Genomic DNA, 23,832 nt, shown 5'->3' with positions numbered 1-23,832 from the left:
CCGGGGATGACCAATGATTTAATCAATCACGTCTATGTAATGAGGCCTTCATAAAAACTTCAAAGGAGAGAGTTTGGAGAGCTTCTAGGTTGGTGATCATGTAGAGATTTGGGGAGAGTGGCACACGTTTAGAGAGGTCATGGAAGCTCCACACCTTTCCCCCATATCTTATCCTACGCATCTCTTCCATCTAACTGTTTCTGAATTATATCCTTTTATAATAAACTGGTAATCTAGTAAGTAAATGTTTCTATGAATTTTGTGAGCCACTCTAGCAAATTAATTGAACCCAAGGTGAGGGTCATTAGAACCTTCAGTCTATAGCTGGTTTGTAAAAGCCCAGGGGACTTGAACTTGACACGGGTGTCTGAAGTGTGTATGGGGGAGAAGTCTTGTAGGACTGAACCCTTAACCTGTGGAATCTGATGCTATCTCCAGGCAGATAGTGTTAGAATTGAGTTGAATTATAGGACATCCAGCTGGTGTAGGAGGATTGCTTGCTTGTGTGGGGACCCCTTCCCCCAAAAGACACAGTGGAATTGGTGAGTAGAACTTTTATCGCCATACCAAAATAGCACAAATGTAGTGGCTTAAAACAACACCCATTTATTATCTCACTGTTCTGTAGATCAGAAGTCTAAGTGGGATCAGCTGGGTGTTCCACTTAGTGTCACATAAGGATAAAGTCAAGGTGTCAGTCACTCTGGGCTCTTATTTGGAGTCTCTGGGGGGGAAGTCACTTCTAGGGTCAGTCAGGTTATCAGCAGAATTTAGTTTTGTACAGCTGTAGGACTGAAGACCTCATTTCTTTGCTGGCTGTTATCTGACAGCTGTTTCCAGCTACTAGAGGCTGCCCACAGTCCTTGGCTTCTAGCCTCCTTCCTCCAGCTTCAAAGCCAACAATGGAGTGTTGAGTCCTTACACTTTGAATCTCTCTGACTTCTTCACCTCCCTCCTCTTCTGATTTGAAGAGCTCATATAATCAGATTAGGCCTATCTGAATTATCTCCCTTTTGCCATAAAACATAATAATCACAGGACTAACATTAGAGATTGGAGATCATGGGGACCAAAATTCAGCTTTTCACAGTAAGAAGTCATAGGAAGGATGAAGAGAAGGGTATGTGCTCTAAACTTTGGTCCCCAATTATGACAGGACAGTTGTGACTTTCCTCTCTCCCTCTGTTTCCAGATGAAGGACCTGCATCATAAAAAATATTAACCCTTTATTGGGCTTCTTCTATGATTCAGGGATATTTGCCATTGTGACAGAATTCTGTTCCAGAAGGAGCCTAGAAGACATATTGACAAATCAGGATGTGAAACTTGACTGGGTATTTAAATCATCACTTCTGCTGGATCTTTTCAAGGTTAATGAAAAGACTGAGGAAATCTTGGATTTTCCCTATAGATTAGAATTTAGAAGTTTTGGGGTATTTAATTTTCCTTGGATCATTGTGATGATCTCATTATTCCAAGTTCCTTCCTAGGGTCTGCCCCCTAGCCCTTCTCATAGTCCTTTTGTCCATATCTGTTATAAGGTACTGATATAGAAGGGACTTACTTGCCCCACTCGTTTCTCCCAGCTTGGGGACCAGATTTGTCCTTACTTTCTCTTGCCATTGAGCACTCTTCCCCTTAAGCAACCTTTTCTTCCATTCCATTTCTCTGCTTTCTGGATGTGGAAAAGTATTCATTCCCAGATCTTTTGACACTGCTTAGCCTCATCTCCTTGTTTTCACCTTCTAAAAGGTGGTTCGGTCTAGAACTAAGGAATAGGTCTTTGCACACCATAGGTATAACTATGGAACTCAGCATGACCAGAAAGCCAGAAGAACATAGGCTCTATCAGGAAGAACTTCCATTCTCTGAGGCAAGGACTACTGAGAGTCAAAGGGGTTCATGGATGGGTCTATGGATGGGCTTTGGTGGAATCCATGAACTCCTGGGAATAATATGCAAATTGTGTCCATGTGCATCTTTATGGGGTTGAACTGGTTAATCAATGACTTGCTGAGCTTCTTGCATATTGACCACAGTCTTAACCTTTATACTATGGCCTAACCCTTTTCAAGGTAGCTTCATAGACATTATCTCATTCCAATTCTCCATAAAATAAGTATGATTAGCCTCCTTTTACAGAGGCTCAGAGAAGCTAAATGAGGTACATTTTGTTATATAGTGTCTGCCATACATAGTAAGTGCTCAATAAATATTTATTAGCCAACTATTAAGTGGCAGAGCTGATAATAGAATCCAAATCTCCTGATTTCAATGCTAATACTCTTTCCACTCATCCTATCAAGAAGGTCCCATGACTTAAGGGAGAAGGCTCTAAATGACAGTCGTCTCAGGACCATGATGAATGAAACCCAAGCATTAGACAACCCCCAGGGGAAATCTCACCCACTGCAGACTAGGCTTGGGAGTACTGGCAACTTCAGACTTTCTGAGGGCACAAGATGTAAAGCATACAAATACAAAGGGGTGTCAGGCCACAAAATAGAGCCAGATACTTAAAAGGGCTCAGCGTAAACAGTTCTGAGATGATTGCACTAGAACATGAATTGTATTTATATGTGAATGAGTAAACCCATCTGAAAAGAGTCCCTGTAGATCACATTTGAATGTCATATAAAGCAAGCTGCAGAGAGCAGCAGTATTCAGCTTTCCTCTTTTTAATTACCTATTTTTAATTACAGAAGTAATGCATTAAATTAAATTTAAAAATCAAATAATATAAATATATACAGGAAAAATATTGATATTTACTCAACCCTCTTTCACATCCTCCCCCACAGTTTGCCATTGCTGACAATTTGGTGATTAACCTAGCAATTCATTTCATGTATATTTACATACATTATAGATTTTGTTTTTTAAAATACATACTGTTACATAGTTTTGCACCTTTTCATTTTTCACTTACTTTATGGCTTAGACATGACTCCCTGTTAGTACATACAGATCTATTTTATTATTTTTAACTGCTGCAGAATATTGCATAGTTCATATGCAACACAATTTGGACAGTCCCTTCTTGACAGATACTTATTGTATTTTAATTATATAATATTGTAAAGCATAGTTGCCTTGAGCATTCTTGTGTATGTCTCCTTGTGCAGATGTACAAGCATTTCTTTAGAGAAGAAGCACAATCCCTAGGTCACAGGGTATGAATGCTTTCAATTTTGATATCTACTGCCAAACTGCCCACCAAAAAGGACGTATCAATTTCCATTTCTTCCAACAGTGAATGAAAGTTGAACTAGATCTTTTGGGGAGAAAATCAGAATCTTCCAGTTCTTGGAAATTACATATGTATGGATCCATCCTATGTTTGAAATGTTAATAAATCTCCCAAAGCATACCATTCTCTAGATGTACAAGATATGATTCTTCATCAAAAGCATAAAATCTTAGAGTTGGAAGGGACCTGGAAATATTTCTTGTTGTTACAGTTTTGCTTTGCCTGCATATAAGAAAAAAAGGGGCTGAATTCTGGCCCATAATAGCTCATGCCATTAACAAGCTCAGAAATTGGCCTTAAAAGCACAAAGTAGTTAAAGAAGTTACTAAATAAATCCTGTTTGTATCTGCAGGGCATGAAGTACTTACACCATGGAGAGTTTGCTCATGGGAGGTTGAAATCTCAGAACTGTGTGGTAGATGGGTGTTTTGTACTAAAAGTGACAGATTATGGCTTTAATGACATCTTGGAAACTCTAAGTCTCCCAAGAGGAACCTTCTGCGGAAGGTAAGCAATGTATTATTATACTCTTCTGATGCACTCAAGGTAACTCCAAAATTCAAATGAGAGTATGCACTGAATTAAAGCCTCAGGCTGATTCAACTCCCCACTTTTGTTGAAAATTCAGCCTCATTTCCAAGCCAAAGGAGTTGAATGAAGTCTGCAGCCTGTAATCTCAGCACAGCCTAGCCTTCAGAACAAAGCCAGTGCAATAATGTTGAGTTCCCGCTGTGGCAGGATTAGGTTGTATTGTTTGGAGACCCCAGGAGTCTCTGGAGGAACTTGCTGAGCCATAGGCACACAGTAGGTGCTCAATAAATACTTGTCAGATTGAATGGAAGGTAATTTGGTAGCTGGACCCCCACAAAGCACATTCTGGAATGGGATGTCACTAGAGCCTACCCTACCATCTCTGTCAAAGAGAAAGAAGTGAGAAGGAGGAGGGGGCTCCCAGCAAGTAAATACTCTATAGGTTGCCTGGGATGGCGTCAGACAGAACTGTGGCCTTCTACTTAGATAAGTAGGCATGCCCATAATGCGCATTTGGTGTTTTCTGTCTTATATTTAGTGCCCTAGTGGCTGCACCAAACAATGCCTGTAGGGGTCATAACAGATCAAAGAAGTGGGAGAAATCTGCGATGAGGAATTGGGAATGGGTGAGTGAGAAAAAGGAAGGAATGAGCTGACGGAAGAGAGGAAGTAAGAAAGTGAAAGAGTAAGGAGAGAGAATGAGTAGAATTAAATACATAGAGGAAGTTTGGGCATTAAAAATTTTAACTAGCATTGCAAGGGTGAAGAGGAGAGAGGGACATAAAAACAGAGAAACAGGCAACCCAAAAAAAGAGACAGAGGGACAGATGAAAATTACAACATATATTTTTTAAAAGAATCTTTGGCAGTGTTAGTTTTAAGACTGCTGACGTAAGAGAAACAAACACTGAAAGATACAGAGAGACATATGGGTAGATGCAGACAAGAGAGCCCAGTTATCAGTGGTGGTATCTTTGTGCTTTATAAAACTTGCAGAATATTGAACGTTAGGGAGGCATCTAGTCCAACTCTTTCATTTTACGGATGAGATAAAGTGAGGCTCACGATTTGCCCAAGTCCTACAGCTTCTTCGCAGCAGTTCCAGGAATTCGATTCCGGTCTTTTGAAGACTGGCCCCTACATGCAGCTAAATCACAACTTCTGTGGACCTGTGCTTGTTGCCAACTTAGTCTTATGGTTACTGTTTGGCTAATTCCAATTTGAAAGGTTGGAGTGGTTGCCTGGTATTAATGCTAGGATGTCGGGGACAGTAGCTGCAGATCGGCAAGTCCTTAGCTTCCTGTCAAGATGAGTCATCTCTAAAAGTTAAAACACAATGCCCATCTTCCCAGAGTTCCACTTAATTCACAGGCTGGCAACTTGCAAACTTAAGAAACTCTGGTCTTGGAGTGGGGAAAGGATGGGTGTGTGTGTGGGTGTGTGTGTGTACCCTGTCTCTTGTTCTGTCTCTCCTTCTTACTGTGTCATTTCACTCTCCAAATTGCAATGGCAGTCTGGATGCTCAATCCATTCTTCACACACAGCAGCCAGAGTGAATTTTCTCAACTGCAAATCTGATCGTGCTAGAGCTGTGCCAAAATTCACTGAATGGCTTCCCACTGCTCTTAGGATAAAGTTCAGATTTCCTTACATGGCTTATGAGCCCTGTGTGGTTTGGGCCTTGTGGACCTCTCCTTCTTAATCACTCCCCCTCCATCTCTGGGCTCTAGCAGTGCTGAACTCCTTCCAGTTGTTTATTTACCCCAGGCTCTCTCTTACTCTCAGACCTTTACACGTGCTTTGCCCATCCCTTGGGACACTCTTCCTTTCCCACTCTGTTATAAACTCCTCTGAGTCTGGCTAGATTCTACTCCTTCTTCAGAGCTAAACTTAAATACCACTGATTCAACAAGAGACTTTCCATGACCCTCTATGCTCAGCAAAGTTTCCCTCTTTATGATCCTTAGGGCTTTGAACTTTGTTGTAATTCCATACTTTGTTGGTATTACATGCTTAATTAGCTATCTTCTCTCCCAACTCAACTTAAAAGCTCTGCAAAGGCAAGAAACAGGCTTGCCTCCCTCAGTGCCTTTCACCTTACCTGGCAGAATAAATGTTTGGTGACTCGGTGGATGGATGTACTAAAATGAAATAAGGAAACTTGCTGCTTCCTCCTTAGATGACAGGGCTAATAAAATCTTATAATTGGGTGGCTCTTGCAAATCATCTGACTCAATGTCCATTTTACAGATGGGGAAGCGGAGGTTCTGTAAGGTGAGCCACTTAGTGACCAAGCTAAGATTTTGAACTTTTGTTTCTTGACTTTGAGTTTTCTGTTCTTTTGCGCTTCACCACACTGGCTCTCCACAGTTGATTTTTATCACCACGGCAAGGCTCAGAGTCGGTAGTGGCATCAGCGGATGCAAAACAAGCCAAAGTAATTTTTCTAGTTTCCCTGAGAGTTCAAGTCTAATGGTAGGTAGTGGATCTTACTTGAGAGTGGAGATAGGGAAATGGGGGTGGGTCCTAAGTGTATTCATTACTGTCCACTTTCAATTACATAAGTATGGTGCAAATAAAGCCTCATTTTGGCCATTAACAACATACATGTAAGTGCTCTTTGAAAATACTGTTTGGTAATGATTGTATTTAATCACCCAGCTTTTTACTGGAGAGTTTTGTCCTCTTTTCCCTTTTTATGCTTTTAAATGTGTAAGAGAGAGGATAGCAGAAGAAACAGCTACATTTTTCTTGCTCTGAGATAACCCTCCTGCCCTCCCCTCCAAACCATATCAGGAAGGTATTCCGGAAATCCCACAGTCAGAAATGCATTCCTTTGACCAAAGTAACTTTCAGTCTCTTTGGGTCTTCTTTGCAAATATAAGTCCTACTAGGCAAGAAGGCAAAAAGGCAAAACCACTCTAGTGAGTATATCAGACACTTCCATGGGGGCAGGAGAAGGGGGGCGTGGTGTGTGACAAAGACTGGGGATACCTGGAGGACAAAGAGAGAAGAGTAGTGCATGATTGGGGGTGAGGCTAGAAATCCCTGTTCTACCATTTTGATAAGGATTGGCTCGACTTTGGAATTTCCAAGGTGAATTTTCTTTCCTGGCTTTCACTAACACACCAGAATAATCTCTGACCTTTCCATCCTCCTTCCTGCTTCACAGGAGCTTGTCCCCTGGGCTCTCTTCCCAATACCTAAGTTAACAAGTTGAAAAGTTAGCTAGCACTTTCCTCCCACCACCCCTGCCCTCAGCAGACACTGTTCTCCAGCCTTCCTTTCTAGACTTCAACCCCTTGTTTAATCCAAAACTTTCCTCTCCAAGGAGCACATTGAGTCCATCCCCAGCCCTGTCACTAACTTCTCCATTATAGCCTTCCTGTGTATCTTGTTCCCTGTCCTCCTGCTGCCACCCCCACCCCTATTCAGGCTCCTTTCACCTCGCCTCTGGCTCCTACTGTAATGACTTCCTAGCTGGTCTCCCTGACTTCAGCCTCTCTCCTTCGATCCAGTTTGTGCAGGTTGCCAGATTAATCTTCCAAACACAGCTTTCATCAAATCTCTCTCCAGCTCCTGAACCCCTACTGCCTTTTGTATTCACTCCAAATGCCTTCATTTGGCTCTCAGGGCCTCTCACCTTCTGCCCTCATTCTTCTAGCCACCGTCCCTCCCCCACTTCATCAACCCCATTTCTCATTTCTCATTATTCCTTAACAGAGCCCTTCTCTTCAGCCAAGTTAATCTGCTTACCACCACCCCCAACTGCAATTTGCTCCTTTCTACTTCTTGTTCTTTTGCACGTACTGTTCTTTCTCCCTGCAAAGCCCTTACCCTCTCAGCTCTAGGAAACTGCATCCTTGACTTTTTAAAAAAACTCCTTTAAGATCTAACTTTTCCAGGAAGCCTTCCTGGATTAATTTGATCAGCTCAGTTTTCTATCTCTCCTTTTTTTTTTTTTTTTTAGTTTGAGCCTCATGGAATTGTCAATATCAACCATTTTTACCCACAGAAATGGCAATTTTGTATGATTCCGTATAAAACTTTTGACTACTGTATTTATATTACAAATGTGTTTTATTTATTTATTTATTTAAAAGAAAGAAGGGGAGAGAGAGAGAGACATGAGTGCGGAGAGGGGCAGTGGGAGAGGGAGAGAATCTCAAGCAGACTCCTTGCAGAGCACGGAGTCTGACAGTGGTAGAGGGTGGGGAGCTCTATCTCATGACCCTGACATCACAACCTGAGCTGAAACCAAGAATCAGACGCTCAACTGACTGAACCAACCAGGTATCCCAGTGTGTATTTCTTTGTACATTAACTTAAGTAGTCCTGCCACATATTGCAGTTAGGGGATCACATGTCTATGCTGCCCATTACTCTGTGAACCGTATAAGGGCAGAGGCAAGGTCTAATTCAACTCTGGCACCATTCCTGCACCTAGCGTAGTACCCAGTACGTGGTATACCCTCAATAAATATTTGTAGAACTGAATGAAGGAATTGTTGCATCTTTTTGCCCTGTGAGGTATAGAGGAGGCCTGGAGATCCTCAAATCCTCTTAGAGAAGACCTGGAGAAAGCAACTTGTGAATCCCTAAGCCCCAGCACAATCAAATTACCAGACACATATAGATCTCAACAAATAGCAAATCCATGGCAACCAGAGTGGCTGTGTACTTGTCTTTCCCAGGAAGCCTGCCAATTGCTACTTGCAGGCTCAAGAGAACAAGAAAGCAAGTGCCAGATAGTTTTTCTACTTCAAGCTTCTCTGCCCTGCTCCACACCTCCGCTGTGTCTGCCTGCATGGTTCTGGAGTGGGGAGAGTAGTATGCTTTCTTTGTGCACAATTTCTTAGATTCATAGATTTGGACCCCGGAGTGGGGGAGACTAGCATGCCAGTCAGTCTAATAAAAATATAAAGCAGTCAATGAAACAGCACCATTGGAACCCTTGAGGGCATTGCAAAGGCTGTCAGTTAATCCTCCCTGCATTCTTAAAACAATGCTTTCATTTCAGAGTTGTTATGGACAGCCCTGAACTGTTGAGAGCCCCAAAGGGCAGCACGTTAGGCTCTTTTGCAGGAGATGTCTATAGCTTTGCCATCATCATGCAAGAAGTACTGGTCCAGGGGACCCCATTCTGCATGATGGATCTGCCTGGCAAAGGTAAGCAGAAGGTGAGAAAAGGCCACCACGAGCCTGCCATGACCCAGATCATCAGCCTAACCCAGGCTGTTTTAATTTGCCAGAAGAGCGAACACAGTTATGTGTTTGTGCTAACTGCCTGCTAGCCTGCAAATAGCATGTTAGGAGCAGGTGGGACTAGAGCCAAACAGATTTAGGCATTTGGAAGAAGTTTCCCAACTCAGGAAGCTGGTCCTTTCCAAACTATGATGTAAGCCAAGGATTTACAGGACCTATGTTGGACACCCTTCTTTTTAAGCAACCTCCTCTCCTTTGAGACAGTCCCTGCCAGGTATTTCAGTACCCCTCATGATGCTCCTGGATGGCATGGTCCTTTCATACTTTCCCTGTGACATGCCATAGGCTTTCATCCTCATCTTTCATCAAAATGATTGCCTGTAGGGCACAATCCATGAAGGAATGGTAAAATAAGTGGGCAAAAGTTTGAGGGGAAACAGGATATTTGCATATTCTGAGAGTATGAACCCACTAGATACTTAGTAGTTACAAGTGGAAAAATAATACATTTACTATAGGAGGATGATGATCTTTTTTAAAAAAGATTTTATTTATTTATTTGACTGAGAGATCACAAGCAGGCAGAGAGAGAGGGGGAAGCAGGCTCCCTGCTGAGCAGAGAGCCCAATGCAGGGCTTGATCCCAGGACCCTGGGATCATGACCTGAGCCAAAGGCAGAGGCTTAACCCACTGAGCTACCCAGGCACCCTCAGAGGATGATGATCTAGCAGAAACCACCTTATCCAAGTGATCAAGGCTCACTGACATCATGTACCCCCTGATATGATGCATTGAAAAGGGCACAATGTCACACCTTTGTGAAATTTTTGGAAAAAATGCATAACAGTCTACCCAGGAGAAAACATAGGACACACCCCAAATGAGAAACATTATGCAAAATAATTAGCCAATTCTCATCAAAATCTCAAAGTCATGAAAGGCAGGGACAGAATAAGGAACCATCATGGGTTGAAGGAGACAGAGACATGATAATTAAATGCAATATGGGATCTTGAATTGGATTGTGGGACAGAAAAAGATACTGGGAATAAAACTGATGAAATTCAAATAAAGACCAGAATAGTAGTAATAGTAATGCACCAATATTAATTTCCTTTGTACTAAGGTTATATAAGTTAATAACATTAGAGGAAGCTGAGTGAAGAGTAGGCAATTATTATATAGTTTTATAACTTTTCTGGAAGTCTAAATTTATTTCAAAATAAAAAAATAAAAAATGCGAACAAAATAAAACAAAGAAACCCAAATACTTAGCTATCTTTTGCCTCACTCGGAGTCCCAGATTACTCCTCTACTCAAAACTTCCTGTCTCGGAGTCCCATATCACTCCTCTACTCAAAACTTCCTGTTTCCCATCACTTGTCAAATGAAGCCCAGATTCCTCGCATGACATACAAGGCTCTTTGCAGTCTGGCCTCTAGCCACCTCTCTGAGCTTATCTCCTGTCACTCCCTACACTCCAGCTAAACCACGTGACTAAAAGTACCATGGTCTTACCTCTGTGCCTTCAAGAGAGCTGTTCAGAGTCCCTGGAATGCCCTCGCCTTCTCCCTACTTTGCCTCATCCAGTTTTTGTCACCTCCTCTGGAAAGCCTTCTCTGACCTCTTCAGTGCAGGCCATGTGCCCCCTGCGTGCTTACCTGTGTGGAATGTCTGCTAGAACACTTATATTCTTCGTCCTTGTTTAGCTCTACCATTGGACTATAAGCTCCTCAAGGGCATGAATTATACTGGGCCTAAGTGGAGAGATAACCCATTCAACTCTATGGTGCTCTGGTAAAAAGATAAGGACTCCATTTACCAGAGAGTGGATGAGGGTAGTCATATTCCAAGGGATTGGCTCACATGGAATCTGTTATACTGCAGTGGGCACTGCAATGGAGAAAGTTTTCTTGAAATGAAAGTTTTCACTGCAATGGAGAAAACATTATTAGTATAGGCCAACCTGGGTTAAAGGAGCAGGAGTGTGATGTTACAAATTGCTGAGAAGTCAGAGGCAATAACCTCCCCTTCTTTCATGGAGGCAAGGGGACACCTACTGTATGTGTATGGTATGAAGCAGCACTGTTGGAGTGTTACAGCCAATGTAGGAGTGGGAAGGGCACACTGGTGGGGCAAGCAAGGTTTGGTGCCTGTTGGAGTTGGGGCTTTGGGGAGGGGGTTAGGGATAAGAAATGAGCTGAAGTGATAGGGCATAGATTTTACCCTGTGTCTTATGAGAAGTCATTAAAGGGTTTTAAGCAAGAAAATGACATGGCCAAATTCATGTTTAAAGAATGCTTGCAGAATAGTCTGGAAGCAGAGAGAACAGTTTGAGGTCCGGTGTGGAGTGCTGAGGACATTGAAGGCTAACTATTTTCTCCTACTTCCTGGGAATTTTCTCTCTATTAGTCTGCCTGATCTGGACTTCTCAGTCACTAATGGCTTTTGGGTTTGAATAGGGAGTTTTGGAACTCCTGGTTGAAGTCTGAGGTATTTGGAAGTGGGACAATGTAGTAGATTGAGACTGTCTGGAGTCAAATTCAAATTCTGTCACTTGCTAGTCATGTGACTTTCTCTGTTTGTCATTTTAACCTTCTGTAAAATAAAAATAAGGGTTCCTACATCATCTGTTTGTAGTGAGAATCTAATGGAAGAATGTGTTCAAAGTCATTAGTCCATAGTCTGATACATAGTACATGTTCCACTGAAAGTGGAGTTCAAGGAAAAGCAGTTAGGAGGATCTAGATGAGGTCTTGAACTATTTATTGGAGTTCTTAATCCTCTTTCCTAGGGGCCAGGCAGGACTCACAGCATGGATCTGGGCTGGGCCTGGGCCTTCAGGGAGGGCTAGGTGGGTCTACTGTGGGGACTGGAAAGTTTAGATGATTTGGGGGTGGGTGAAGGGAGCCAGATCATTGGGGGTATAGTGTTAAAATTGACATCAGATAGGCCACATCTAAAACCTAAAACCTAAAACCTAAAAGCAGGATTAAGTTGTGCCTAAATGATACTACTAGTCCAGCTGATTAATTTCTTTTCCCCTCCTCAATTGACCAATACTTCCTTTGCTCAGAGACAATTTATATTCAAGCCACTTAAGGAGAAAGCAAAGGAGATGGATTGTGTTTTTTTTTTCTTGGCAAACCTCTTTCTTTGCTAAAACTCAATGATCTTTGTCAAATCTTGGCACTCTTTCTGTAATTTATAAAACTTTCTCTTCTTTCTTCTGGACAGAAATCATAGACAAAGTTAAGAAGCCTCCTCCTGTGTACAGACCCATGGTTCCTCCTGAGTGTGCCCCTCCAGAATGTCTCCAGCTGATGAAGCAGTGCTGGGCTGAAGCTTCAGAACAGCGACCAACTTTTGATGAAATATTTAATCAGGTAAGGACTCTGTGAATCTCAGCACTGCCCAGAAGGCATCCTAAAGCCAGCCTACCCAAAACGGGCTCCTTGAGTTTTCATCATATTGTAAAAGGAAACTCCTGCAAGCGAGAGAGAAAAAAAATCACTCCTCTTGGGGAGGAAGCATTGGGGTGGCTACTTGGAGGCCTTTGATACTGGAGCGCCCCCAGCACATCCTCCAAGTGTGCAATGGCTGATTTGAATGTGCTTCTGTATATGAAACTCTATTCTGGACCATTCACAATCTGACCTAACCAACCTTTCAGAAATAGAATGGAACCACTGGGCACTTGCAAGGTAATGGCATTGAGACTGTTAAAAGATGGGTATCATATTTGATTTCAGCTTGGCACAGGTCCTTGTAGGGCCATGTTTGCTATGGAGATGCCAGAAAACTCTGCTGAGTATACCACTGAAGTAACACCAGGTGGTTTTGAGGAGCGAGGAAAGACATTTGAAAGAGACATTGAAAGATCCTCCTTTCAAAGGCCCATGACAGAAAAATGTGCAAATGGGGAGTATAAAAGCAGGAGATTTTTTTAAGTTCCTAGGGAACTACTTGAGGCAATAAATTGCACAAAAAATGGTAAACTCTCTCCTTAAGATACTGAATTTCTAAAGAGTCTGATTCTTTCCCTAGAGTTGGGGATAGAAAGGGGGAAGTAAGGAAAGGACAGAGAAAGTTCTGCCGAGGGTACCTAGGGTGCAATTCTTATGTTGGAACATGCAGCTTAGGTCTTTGTTGAAACTACAGGATACTGAAACTGAGGGTACTCTCTGTGAATGCTGTGTCAGCTCTGGTGGAGAGGCTTTCGAGCCTGGCTGGAGTACAGCACTGAGATGCTTTCTGAGTGGCAGGTATTTGAGGCGGAAAAAAGAAAGAGGTGGATTGAAAGCCTTAGGGGCCCTGTATATGAAGTCATCCATGTCCCCAGCTAACAATGCTTCCATTAGGCTGACTGGGTCTCTTGAGGACACTCAAACAGGTATTCAATAGTATGGAAAAGGCAAAGGACCATGAAGGTCACATTTCTGAAAACCTACCATGAGGCAAGAGAAAAAGCATTTGTCCTTGTGTTGATGCTAGAGATGTTATTTCAGAAGACAGAAGAGAAGCTGGTGATAGATGGAAGGAGTATACATCATACAGCCTTCAAATGGACATTGGGGGGGCTGCCTTCACTGAAATGTTTTGGTGGAAGTTTAGATTGTCTGAAAGACCAGGATAGCCTGCCAACTCCCTGCAGCTAATAAAACTTAAATGGGCTGAGAAGGAGAGGGAGGTTCCCTGGGTCAGGCAATAGGGGAGCCTTAAACAGCTGAGCAGACTACTGAGATTACCTGCACGACCTTGGTAGACATGTAGATGTGGATCAGGCTCAGAAGGAAACTCCTGGTATCAGCCTTGGGGGATTGAGTGCTAAGGGGACCATGTGTGGCCCAGCTGCATAAGAAGGTTCATTGGGACAGATTCCTGGATGTCTGCTCAGCAAAACTACCACCAGTCTTTTTATTGTTGTAAACACAGCCTTGTGCATGCTGAACACATCAGCAAGGAGGGGTTACCCCCTCGTGATTCCAATGCTATGCCAAGCTCCCTGTTTCTGTAGATGGACAGGGCCTCAGGAGGGCACATTAAAAATCTGTGGCATGCAGCCACCTCTAAAGGATCAGGGCATAGAATGGGCCAAGACCAGCTGAATTTCTACATGACCCTGACTGATATGAAGGGCAGGTGCTAAAGCACATCATTATTCCTGGACCTCCGTGGTAAGATGGTAAGAAATAGGGGGTAGATCTTACCATATAGATCTTGGGTCATATTTAAGAGGTCAAGGAAACATCCACTATCCAAAAACTGGTAACACAGTGGCATTAGAAGTCAGGATGACTTAATAGGTTGATTACCCAGAAGGGTAAAACAGTACTCCCTACCCTCTCTCTCCTCATCCCACTCACAAATGACCTAGGCTCAAGACAAGATCCTATTGCCTTTAAAGTGGCTACTACCATGTGACAGCATCTGAGAGCTGGAGAATCCTTCCCAGAACACCTTTGCTCAGACTTCAAAGAGCCAGAAGTGTGGGGGAAGAGCTATTCAGGGAAAAAGAACCTTGTGAATCGGACAGGGTAACAGTGAGGTTGAGTGGTGACTTTTTCCATTTATACCTCAGTTTACTTCTTGTGCCCTGGCATTTTAGAGGAAGGAATTTTTGATAAGGGATCCTACTCCATCATCTCTGAGTTTGGAGAATAAAAATTCCCCTGGGTCCTTTTTCTGTTTTACTTTCAGTTTAAAACTTTGAATAAAGGGACGAAGACCAATATCATTGACTCCATGCTTCGGATTTTGGAGCAATATTCTAGCAACTTGGAAGATTTGATCCAGGAACAGACTGAAGAGCTAGAAATTGAAAAACAGAAAACAGAAAAACTTCTAACACAGATGCTACCACCGTATGTGTGAAAACCTGAGGAGTGTGAATCCCTGTAACAGTGTGTTCTATTAGAAATTGAAAGAAAAAATTACCCATAACTAACTGCTCCTTCCCCCTATCCTAAACCCTCTCTACTTCCAGTAGGTTTGATCCACACCTTCAAATCAAAGATGAATTGGAAACCAAGGGAGTAGAGCACACCTTCCTAATTTCCCACTACCTGTGGAGCATGCTGGTCATTTAAGTTTTTTGGTGCTTCAGTTTTTCTATGTGTAACTTCATGACTTTGCCTGGAAGCTGACCAATTAAAAAGAGTCAGTTCTTTGAGGTCCTAGAGGAGAGTAGCAGATTTGTTTTTCTAGGTTTTCCTTCCTTGTTCAAAGCCTTACCTTTTAATACTGTTTCCAAAATTTCCAAGACACCTTATCATATTGTAACATGATCTTCTAGGAGATAACTGGGGAAATTGGTCTCATGTAAAGCAACCACCTGGGATCATTCCCTGAGTGAAGGGACAGCTGAGGAAAAGCTCCACAAGGGGCGCCTGGGTGGCTCAGTGGGTTAAAGCCTCTGCCTTTGGCTCAGGTTATGATCCTGGGGTCCTGGGATCAAGCCCTGGATTGAGCCCTGGATCGGGCTCTGTTCAGCAGGGAGCCTGCTTCCCCCTCTCTCTCTGCCTGACTCTCTGCCTACTTGTGATCTCTCTCTCTGTCAAATAAATAAAGTCTTTAAAGAAAAAAAAAAAAAGCTCCACAAAAACACAGACCAAGGCTGTCTGTTCGGTGCTGTGTTCCAGCATCTGGCACAGTACCTGGCACATCATAAGCACTCAAAATATATTTATAGACTAAATTAAAGAATTAATGTTTTCATCCAGATGACATCTTCTTCCTACTCATTTACTTGGCAGTGATTTTTGGAGAAATTGTGTTTTAGCAGATGTGTGTATGGCATGCCGGGAGGCCTGTGTCCTCTGAGGAATAGCTGTCTCTGCTTTTGATCAGTTGCCAAATCCCTCAAAAGGGGCGACATGGTTGAACCTGTGGGCTTTGACTTGATCACCCTGTGCTTCAGTGACATTGTGGGCTTCACCACCATCTCAGCCATGAGTGAGCCTATTGAGGTAGTAGATCTTCTCAATGACCTGTACACACTCTTTGATGCTGTCATAGACAGTCATGATGTCTACAAGGTAAGTTACTGAGCAGATAAGTATATTCTAGAGAGAAATTTTTATATGAGACTTGCAATCCCAAAATTAAAAGGTGGAATTGTACTGAATGCTGTTATGTAGGAAGTAAAGTTTATTTATGTATTTATGTGTTTATTTATTTATTTTAGTTTCAAATGTAGAGTTCAGTGACTCATCAGTTGCATATAATACCCAGTGCTTACCACATCACGTGCCCTCACCCAACACCCATTTACTCCCTCCCCCCAACCTACCTCCCCTCCAGCAACCCTCAGTTTCTTTCCTATAGTCAAGAGTCACTCATGGTTTGTCTCCAACTCTGATTAAGGACATAAAATTTAAATAGTATACCACTTCCATTGGTATCTTATTAGAAATGAAGGCCAGGCAGAATGCATACAATCTCACACTTTATAAAATAACAGTATGAACTGAGCAAGAGATTGCCAGGCAGATTTCTCTTGAGCTGTTTTCTAGAACTGAGACTAAGAAGAAGTTGGAGCCAAAAGGGTTATTGTACTTCAGGGGCTAAGTAACCACAGTGTAGGTAGTATCATGCTAGATATGATATAAGGGCGATAGAAGAAGCATTGGTGCTTTGCCCATAGCTGGTGACCGCTACAGAGTTCATCTTGGTAAAACTCATGTAGATCTAACACATGCTGTTAAAATTTGGTTTGTTCCCCTAAGTACCGTTTTGATACAGGAGGGAACTCTGGCATCACATAGGTCAAAGGGATTCCTATAGGGTAACCATGAGCCCATCTTGTGGTCTGAGGTCTAGGGAAGTCATTAACTGTGAGGTTGCAACCTACTGCTCCCACATTCCCCCCCCCTCCAGCTGTCAATTTCCACTCCTCCTATCTAAGGTTGCTGAAGATGAGCAGAGAATAGATGACTACATTCACTCCTTTGGTTGCCATGCTTCCCTACCTTTGATTTTTATATGTTGTCTTATCTCTAGGCAGAAAATGACTAAGAATCTTATAGCTTTGCAAGGCCATTTCCACGTTGTCTGAAACATGGATACTTGTCTTATTGATGGAAAAACATGCCCCAGGCATCCCAAACTTTAGACAGCTCCTCTGTCCCAGGAACCAAGGTAGAGCTGGGGAATGAGGACCTCCATTCATTGGATCCTTCACAGTAGTCTGAAATGTTCCAACTCTCAAATCACACACAGGGCAATGTGTTTATCTCAGATTAGACAGGGCCCTTTCAGGTCAGGTAAAGAGCCTCAGGGCTAGGCCAAGCCATCTAAATAGGGCTCAGAAATAGATATCATACCTGTCAATCAGCTGGAGCTGCAAACTTATCAAGAAGCACACATGGAAGCCACAGTGGAGGAAAAAATCCATAGAATCAGACTACCTGTCTTAACTTGTTGAACTCAAGCAGCCTGAAGAGGAAAACAAATCACCGAAAGCTAATTCAGTTGAAACTAAAATCAAAGATGATTCAGCGTGGGCAGTAACACAGCCACTGGTTTAATCAATGCAGCTGATACTCTTCAGACAATTGTCTGAAGTCTTAGGGATGAGGCCATAAGATATTTTGGTACTTCATGGCTGCAGTAGGGAGTTCGTGGGCTGTTTCCAGGGTAGAGCGGGGCTCTCCAAATCCAAAAATGAAATCTAATTTTTCAGTCCTGTTTATTAAAAGCAACAGGGCAAAGGAAATAAAATTGAACCAGCAGTGAGTCACCAAACCCGTTTGTGTTTTCATTTTCTTTACCTGTAAAATTGAAATCACCTCCCCAGCACTTGATAATCTGAAATGGAAGTGAGAAGGTTACTGCAAAATTACAAAGCTTGTGATTTGTTTTTAGTTTCTGTTCTCCTGCCACCACCCATCTCAACCAGCCCCTTTTCTATACCTCCCCTGCCCTTTCTGTGTCCTCCTGCTGGCTCATGCCTCCCCCCACAGTCCCCCACAACAGTCTTTCACCAAGGCTAGGCACTGCCCATGCTCCCTGCCCTTCTATTTTCCTCATTTATGTGTGTGGAGACTCCTGAGTGACTGACTCATTTCGGGAAAGAGTCAACCACTATTCTTTGATAATGGCCAGCAAGTAAGTGAGTCTCTCCCTCCCGTATAACATTTGGATTGTACCTGTTCCCTTCCTCTGTGCAGGCTGGCATACTTATTTGAGGACAGGGATCCCTTTCTTCAACTGTACGAGGAAAGGGAGGCCCTGGATGGAAGCATGGTGAGGTACAAAGTCTCATGTATTCAAAGTATCATTGTTACTGGCTGTATAGAAAGCCATGATGAGAGGCCTATTGCTGATTACTGAACTTTCTCTGGAGCTGAGTCATAGCCACCATCCCATAGCTTGTGTTAAGACATATTAGTTTGATGATGATAATGATGATTATGATAGCTTGCACTTATCCACCAGGCAGGTTTTAAGTGCTTTGGCATATGTTATTTAGTCCTTGGAAAACTCCGTAAGGCAGGTACTCTTATTATCCTTGTTTTGCAAATAAGGATACTAAAGCACAGAGAAGTTAAGTGACTTGGCAAGGCCACACAGTTTGTAAATGGTACATCTGGGATTCTGACTAAGGCAGTGTGACATCAGAATTTCATAGTCTTAACTGTTGCACTTGTGAGTGCAGTTCTCTAGAAGAACATGGATTTTAATTGGATCCAAACTTGTCCTAGCAAAGTCAGACTGGCACATTTCATGGAAGTCCTTCCAGTAGACTTATCTTTTGGATTTACTTGAAAAGCTTCTACTTACTAGTCACCTAAAAGAGTGAGCACACTTCTTTTGCGAAGATGAGGAATACAGATTTGCTTTTCCTTACAGGTGTCCAGCTTAAAGCAGCTGAGGGCGGGTTCTGCTGTCCTTTAACAAGTGGCACTAGGAGAGGAGGGGGTAGCTGGTGGAAAAAAGACTCAGTTCTCACACCCAAGGGACTACAAAACTAACTTCATCATATTAACAATGCAAAGCAGAAGGAACAGTCTCTTCCACCTCCTTCCTTTCCCTTTCTCTATACTTGCCTTAAGGCTGCTAGCTCATTTACCTGAAATCTTCTAGAGAAATACTTGCTAGAGGAATATTATATGCACCTTCTCCTAGCGTGCTCTTCCATGGGTATCCATGGATATTCCTACAAATCTCCTCTTTTCTTTGCCCCAGGAATTACTTGGGGCCTGATAGTTCTCTAGGGCCAGCCAAGAAACTGCAAGGTTGCTTATTTCAGAATCTATGGGTGTGGGACCTAGACATCAATTTTTTTTCATAAAGCTCCTTAAATGATTCTAATATGCAGCCAGACCTTAATCTCTGACAGTCTCTCACCATCTTCCTCACTTTACAAGAAATAAGCCTTCCTCATCTCTCTCTCTCTCTCACACACACACACACACACATACACACACAATTTGTCTGCTCATTCTATTTCCCCTGATTTCCAAGTATTGACCATTGAAGATGCTTACATGGTGGTCTCAGGCCTCCCAAAGAGGAATGGCAGTCGGCATGCGGCTAAGATTGCAAACATGTCCCTAGATATCCTGAGCTCCGTGGGGACCTTTAAGATGAGACACATGCCAGAGGTGCCAGTCCGGATTCGAATAGGCCTGCATTCAGGTAACAACAGCCAGCTACAGGAAGAAAAGACATTCCCATGCACCTCAAGAGAAGATCAAGGAGAGGGTAGTTCTCCCCTGATTACTGGCAGTTGGATTATCCAGGTGTCTAATGGTGCCTAATTTCTTTATGCCTACCCAAGTTTTACTCTCTTCCCAACACCTGTACTACCCCATTGGGCAGAAGTCCTTGTTCTAGGTACCAATCCCTTTCAATCTACCTTTCTTGTTAGAGCCAACATTTCCTATGTGCCTCAGGGGAAGACTAGAAAAAGGATAGAGTGCCCCTGATAACTTTATGCCTAAAACTTCCCTCAACTGGCTTTTATGATATGCTCCTCACTGAATGCTTTTTCTCCATTTCATTCGCTGGCTGTCTTGGAAACTCCTGATCTCTAACTGTAGCTGCTACCCAATTTTTTGTAAAGCTCTGAGTTGTGGTCTAATTGCTCTCCTCACATCTTGATTTTTGTTTCTCAACCCACTCCAACCTGGCTTTCATTTTCTATCATTGCCTGATAATCTCTTCTGTCTCTGTCTATCCCTTAAATATTGATGTTCCTCAAGGTTCTGTCTTTGATCCACTTTTTCTCTCCCCTTACATACTTTTCTTTCATTCATATCTATGGTTTAAGTACAACTTGTATGCTGACAACTTCCAGCCCCATTTCTTTTTTTTTTTAAGATTTTATTTATTTATTTGACAGAAACAGTGAAAGAGCATAAGCAGGGGGAGCAGCTGAGGGAGAAGGAGAAGCAAGCTCCCCAATGAGCAGGAAGACTGATGCGGGACTCTATCCCAGGACCCTGAGATCAAGACCTGAGCTGAAGGCAGTTGCTTAACCAACTGAGCCACCCAAACTTCTCTCCATTCCCACCTCTGTATATGTCTTCTCCCTTAAGCTTCAGCCTTCTATATCAAACTTGCTGCTGAAATTTCCACCTGAATGTTCTACACGGACCTCAGACTCAATTCCAAAACAGAATTATTTTCTTCCCACATAAGCTTGCTCTTCTTCCTGTGTTTATTCTCATTTCAGTTGGTGGTACAACTATTCACCTAGTTACTCCAATTAGTTTTGGGAGTCATCCTCCTTGATTCCTCCCTCACCCTTACACCATTCAACCATTTACCAAGTCTTGAGCATTTTAACTTTTTTAAAAATTAATTAATTTATTTATTTTATAAACATATAATGTATTTTTATCCCCAGGGGTACAGGTCTGTGAATCACCAGGTTTACACATTTCACAGCACTCATCATAGCACATACCCTCCCCAATGTCCATATCCCCACCAACCTCTCCCTTCCCCCCTCCCCCCAGCAACCCTCAGTCTGTTTTTAGAGATTGAGTCTTTTATGGTTTGTCTCCCTCCCGATCCCATCTTCTTTCATTTTTTCTTTTCCTACCCCTCAACCCCCCCACATTGCATCTCCACTTCCTCATATCAGGGAGATCATATGATAGTTGTCTTTCTCCGATTGACTTATTTCGCTAAGCATAATACCCTCTAGTTCCATCCACATCGTCGCAAATGGCAAGATTTCATTTCTTTTGATGGCTGCATAGTATTCCATTGTGTATATATACCACTTCTTCTTTATCCATTCATCTGTTGATGGACATCTAGGTTCTTTTCATAGTTGGGCCATTGTGGACATTGCTGCTATAAACATTCGGGTGCATGTGCCCCTTTGGAGCACCACGTTTGTATCTTCAGTATATATACCCAGTAGTGCAATCGCTGGGTCATAGGGTAGCTCTATTTTCAGTTTTTTGAGGAACCTCCACACTGTTTTCCAGAGTGGTTGCACCAGCTTGCATTCCCACCAGCAGTGTCGGAGGGTTCCCCTCTCTCCGCATCCTCGCCAGCATCTGTCATTTCTTGACTTGTTAATTTTAGCCATTCTGACTGGTGTGAGGTGGTATCTCATTGTGGTTTTGATTTGTATTTCCCTGATGCCGAGTGATGTGGAGCATTTTTTCATGTGTCTGTTGGCCATCTGGATGTCTTCTTTGCAGAAATGTCTGTTCATGTCCTCTGCCCATTTCTTGATTAGATTATTTGTTCTCTGGGTGTTGAGTTTGCTAAACTCTTTATAGATTTTGGATATTAGCCCTTTATCTGATATGTCGTTTGCAAATATCTTCTCCCATTCTGTCAGTTGTCTTTTGGTTTTGTTAACTGTTTCCTTTGCTGTGCAAAAGCTTTTGATCTTGATGAAATCCCAATAGTTCATGTTTGCCCTTGCTTCTGTTGCCTTTGGCGATGTTCCTAGGAAGAAGTTGCTGCGGTTGAGGTCAAAGAGGTTGCTGCCTGCATTCTCCTCAAGGATTTTGATGGATTCCTGTCTCACATTGAGGTCCTTCATCCATTTAGAGTCTATTTTAGTGTGTGGTAAAAGGAAATAGTCCAATTTCATTTTTCTGCATGTGGCTGTCCAATTTTCCCAGCACCATTTGTTGAAGAGGCTGTCTTTTTTCCATTGGACATTCCTTCCTGCTTTGTCGAAGATTAGTTGACCATAGAGTTGAGGGTCTATTTCTGGGCTCTCTATTCTGTTCCATTGATCTATATGTCTGTTTTTGTGCCAGTACCATACTGTCTCAATGATGACAGCTTTGTAATAGAGCTTGAAGTCTGGAATTGTGATGCCACCGACTTTGGCTTTCTTTTTCAATATTCCTTTGGCTATTCAAGGTCTTTTCTGGTTCCATATAAATTTTATGATTATTTGTTCTATTTCTTTAAAAAAATGGATGGGATTTTGATAGGGATTGCATTAAATGTGTAGATTGCTTTAGGTAGAATAGACATTTTCACAATATTTGTTCTTCCAATCCAGGAGCATGGAACATTTTTCCATTTCTTTGTGTCTTCCTCAATTTTTTTCATGAGTACTTTATAGTTTTCTGAGTATAGATTCTTTGCCTCTTTGGTTAGATTTATTCCTAGGTATCTTATGGTTTTGGGTGCGATTGTAAATGGGACTGACTCCTCAATTTCTCTTTCTTCTCTCTTGTTGTTAGTGTAAAGAAACGCAACTGATTTCTGTGCATTGACTTTATATCCTGACACTTTACTGAATTCCTGTACAAGTTCTAGCAGTTTTGGAGTGGAGCCTTTTGGGTTTTCCACATATAGTATCATATCATCTGCAAAGAGTGTTAGTTTGACTTCTTCTTTGCCAATTTGGATGCCTTTAATTTCTTTTTGTTGTCTGATTGCTGAGGCTAGGACTTCTAGTACTATGTTGAACAGCAGTGGTGATAACAGACATCCTTGCCGTGTTCCTGACCTTAGCAGAAAAGCTTTCAGTTTTTCTCCATTGAGAATATTTGCAGTGGGTTTTTCATAGATGGCTTTGCTAATATTGAGGTATGTGCCCTCTATCACTACACTTTGAAGAGTTTTCATCAAGAAGGGATGCTGCACTTTGTCAAATGCTTGTTCAGCATCTATTGAGAGTATCATGTGTTTCTTATTCTTTCTTTTATTAATGTATTGTACCACATTGATGGATTTGCGGATGTTGAACCAACCTTGCAGCCCTGGAGTAAATCCCACTTGGTTGTGGTGAATAATCCTTTTAATATACTGTTGGATCCTATTGGCCAGTATTTTGGTGAGAATTTTCGCATATGTGTTCATCAAGGATATTGGTCTGTAATTCTCTTTTTTGATGGGATCCTTGTCTGGTTTTGGGATCAAGGTGATGCTGGCCTCATAAAATGAGTTTGGAAGTTTTGCTTCCATTTCTATTTTTTGGAACAGTTTCAGGAGAATAGGAATTAATTCTTCTTTAAATGTTTGGTAGAATTCCCCTGGGAAGCCGTCTGGTCCCGGGCTTTTGTTTGTTTGGAGATTTTTGATGACTATTTCAATCTCCTTACTGGTTATGGGTCTGTTCAGGTTTTCTATTTCTTCCTGGTTCGGTTGTGGTAGTTTATATGTCTCTAGAAATGTATCCATTTCTTCCACATTGTTGAATTTGTTGGTGTAGAGTTGCTCATAGTATGTTCTTATAATTGTTTGTATTTCTTTGGTGTTGTTTGTGATCCCTCCTCTTTCATTCATGATTTTATTTATTTGCATCCTTTCTCTTTTCTTTTTGATAAGTCTGGCCAGGGGTTTGTCAATCTTATTAATTCTTTCAAAGAACCAGCTCCTAGTTTTGTTGATTTGTTCTACTGTTTTTTTAG

At 42.2% G+C, this 23,832-nt stretch overlaps 1 protein-coding gene across 1 annotated transcript in view; it reads left to right on the top strand.

Annotated features, from left to right (window-relative positions):
- Nucleotides 1–23,832, top strand: part of GUCY2F (guanylate cyclase 2F, retinal) — a gene marked incomplete at both ends in the record, with an annotated part of 96,479 nt that overhangs the window by 57,626 nt on the left and 15,021 nt on the right. Inside the window, 10 exon segments of the mRNA XM_080795565.1 lie at nt 1,193–1,210; nt 1,212–1,370; nt 3,603–3,727; nt 3,729–3,757; nt 8,802–8,813; nt 8,816–8,950; nt 12,224–12,372; nt 14,687–14,850; nt 15,831–16,027; nt 19,454–19,627. Of these exon segments, the coding sequence (XP_080651691.1) occupies nt 1,193–1,210; nt 1,212–1,370; nt 3,603–3,727; nt 3,729–3,757; nt 8,802–8,813; nt 8,816–8,950; nt 12,224–12,372; nt 14,687–14,850; nt 15,831–16,027; nt 19,454–19,627 (1,162 nt within the window).

The sequence above is a fragment of the Martes martes genome, assembly GCF_963455335.1.
Source record: "Martes martes genome assembly, chromosome: X".
Lineage (NCBI taxonomy): Eukaryota > Metazoa > Chordata > Mammalia > Carnivora > Mustelidae > Martes > Martes martes.
This window is presented reverse-complemented; position numbering and strand designations above follow the sequence as displayed.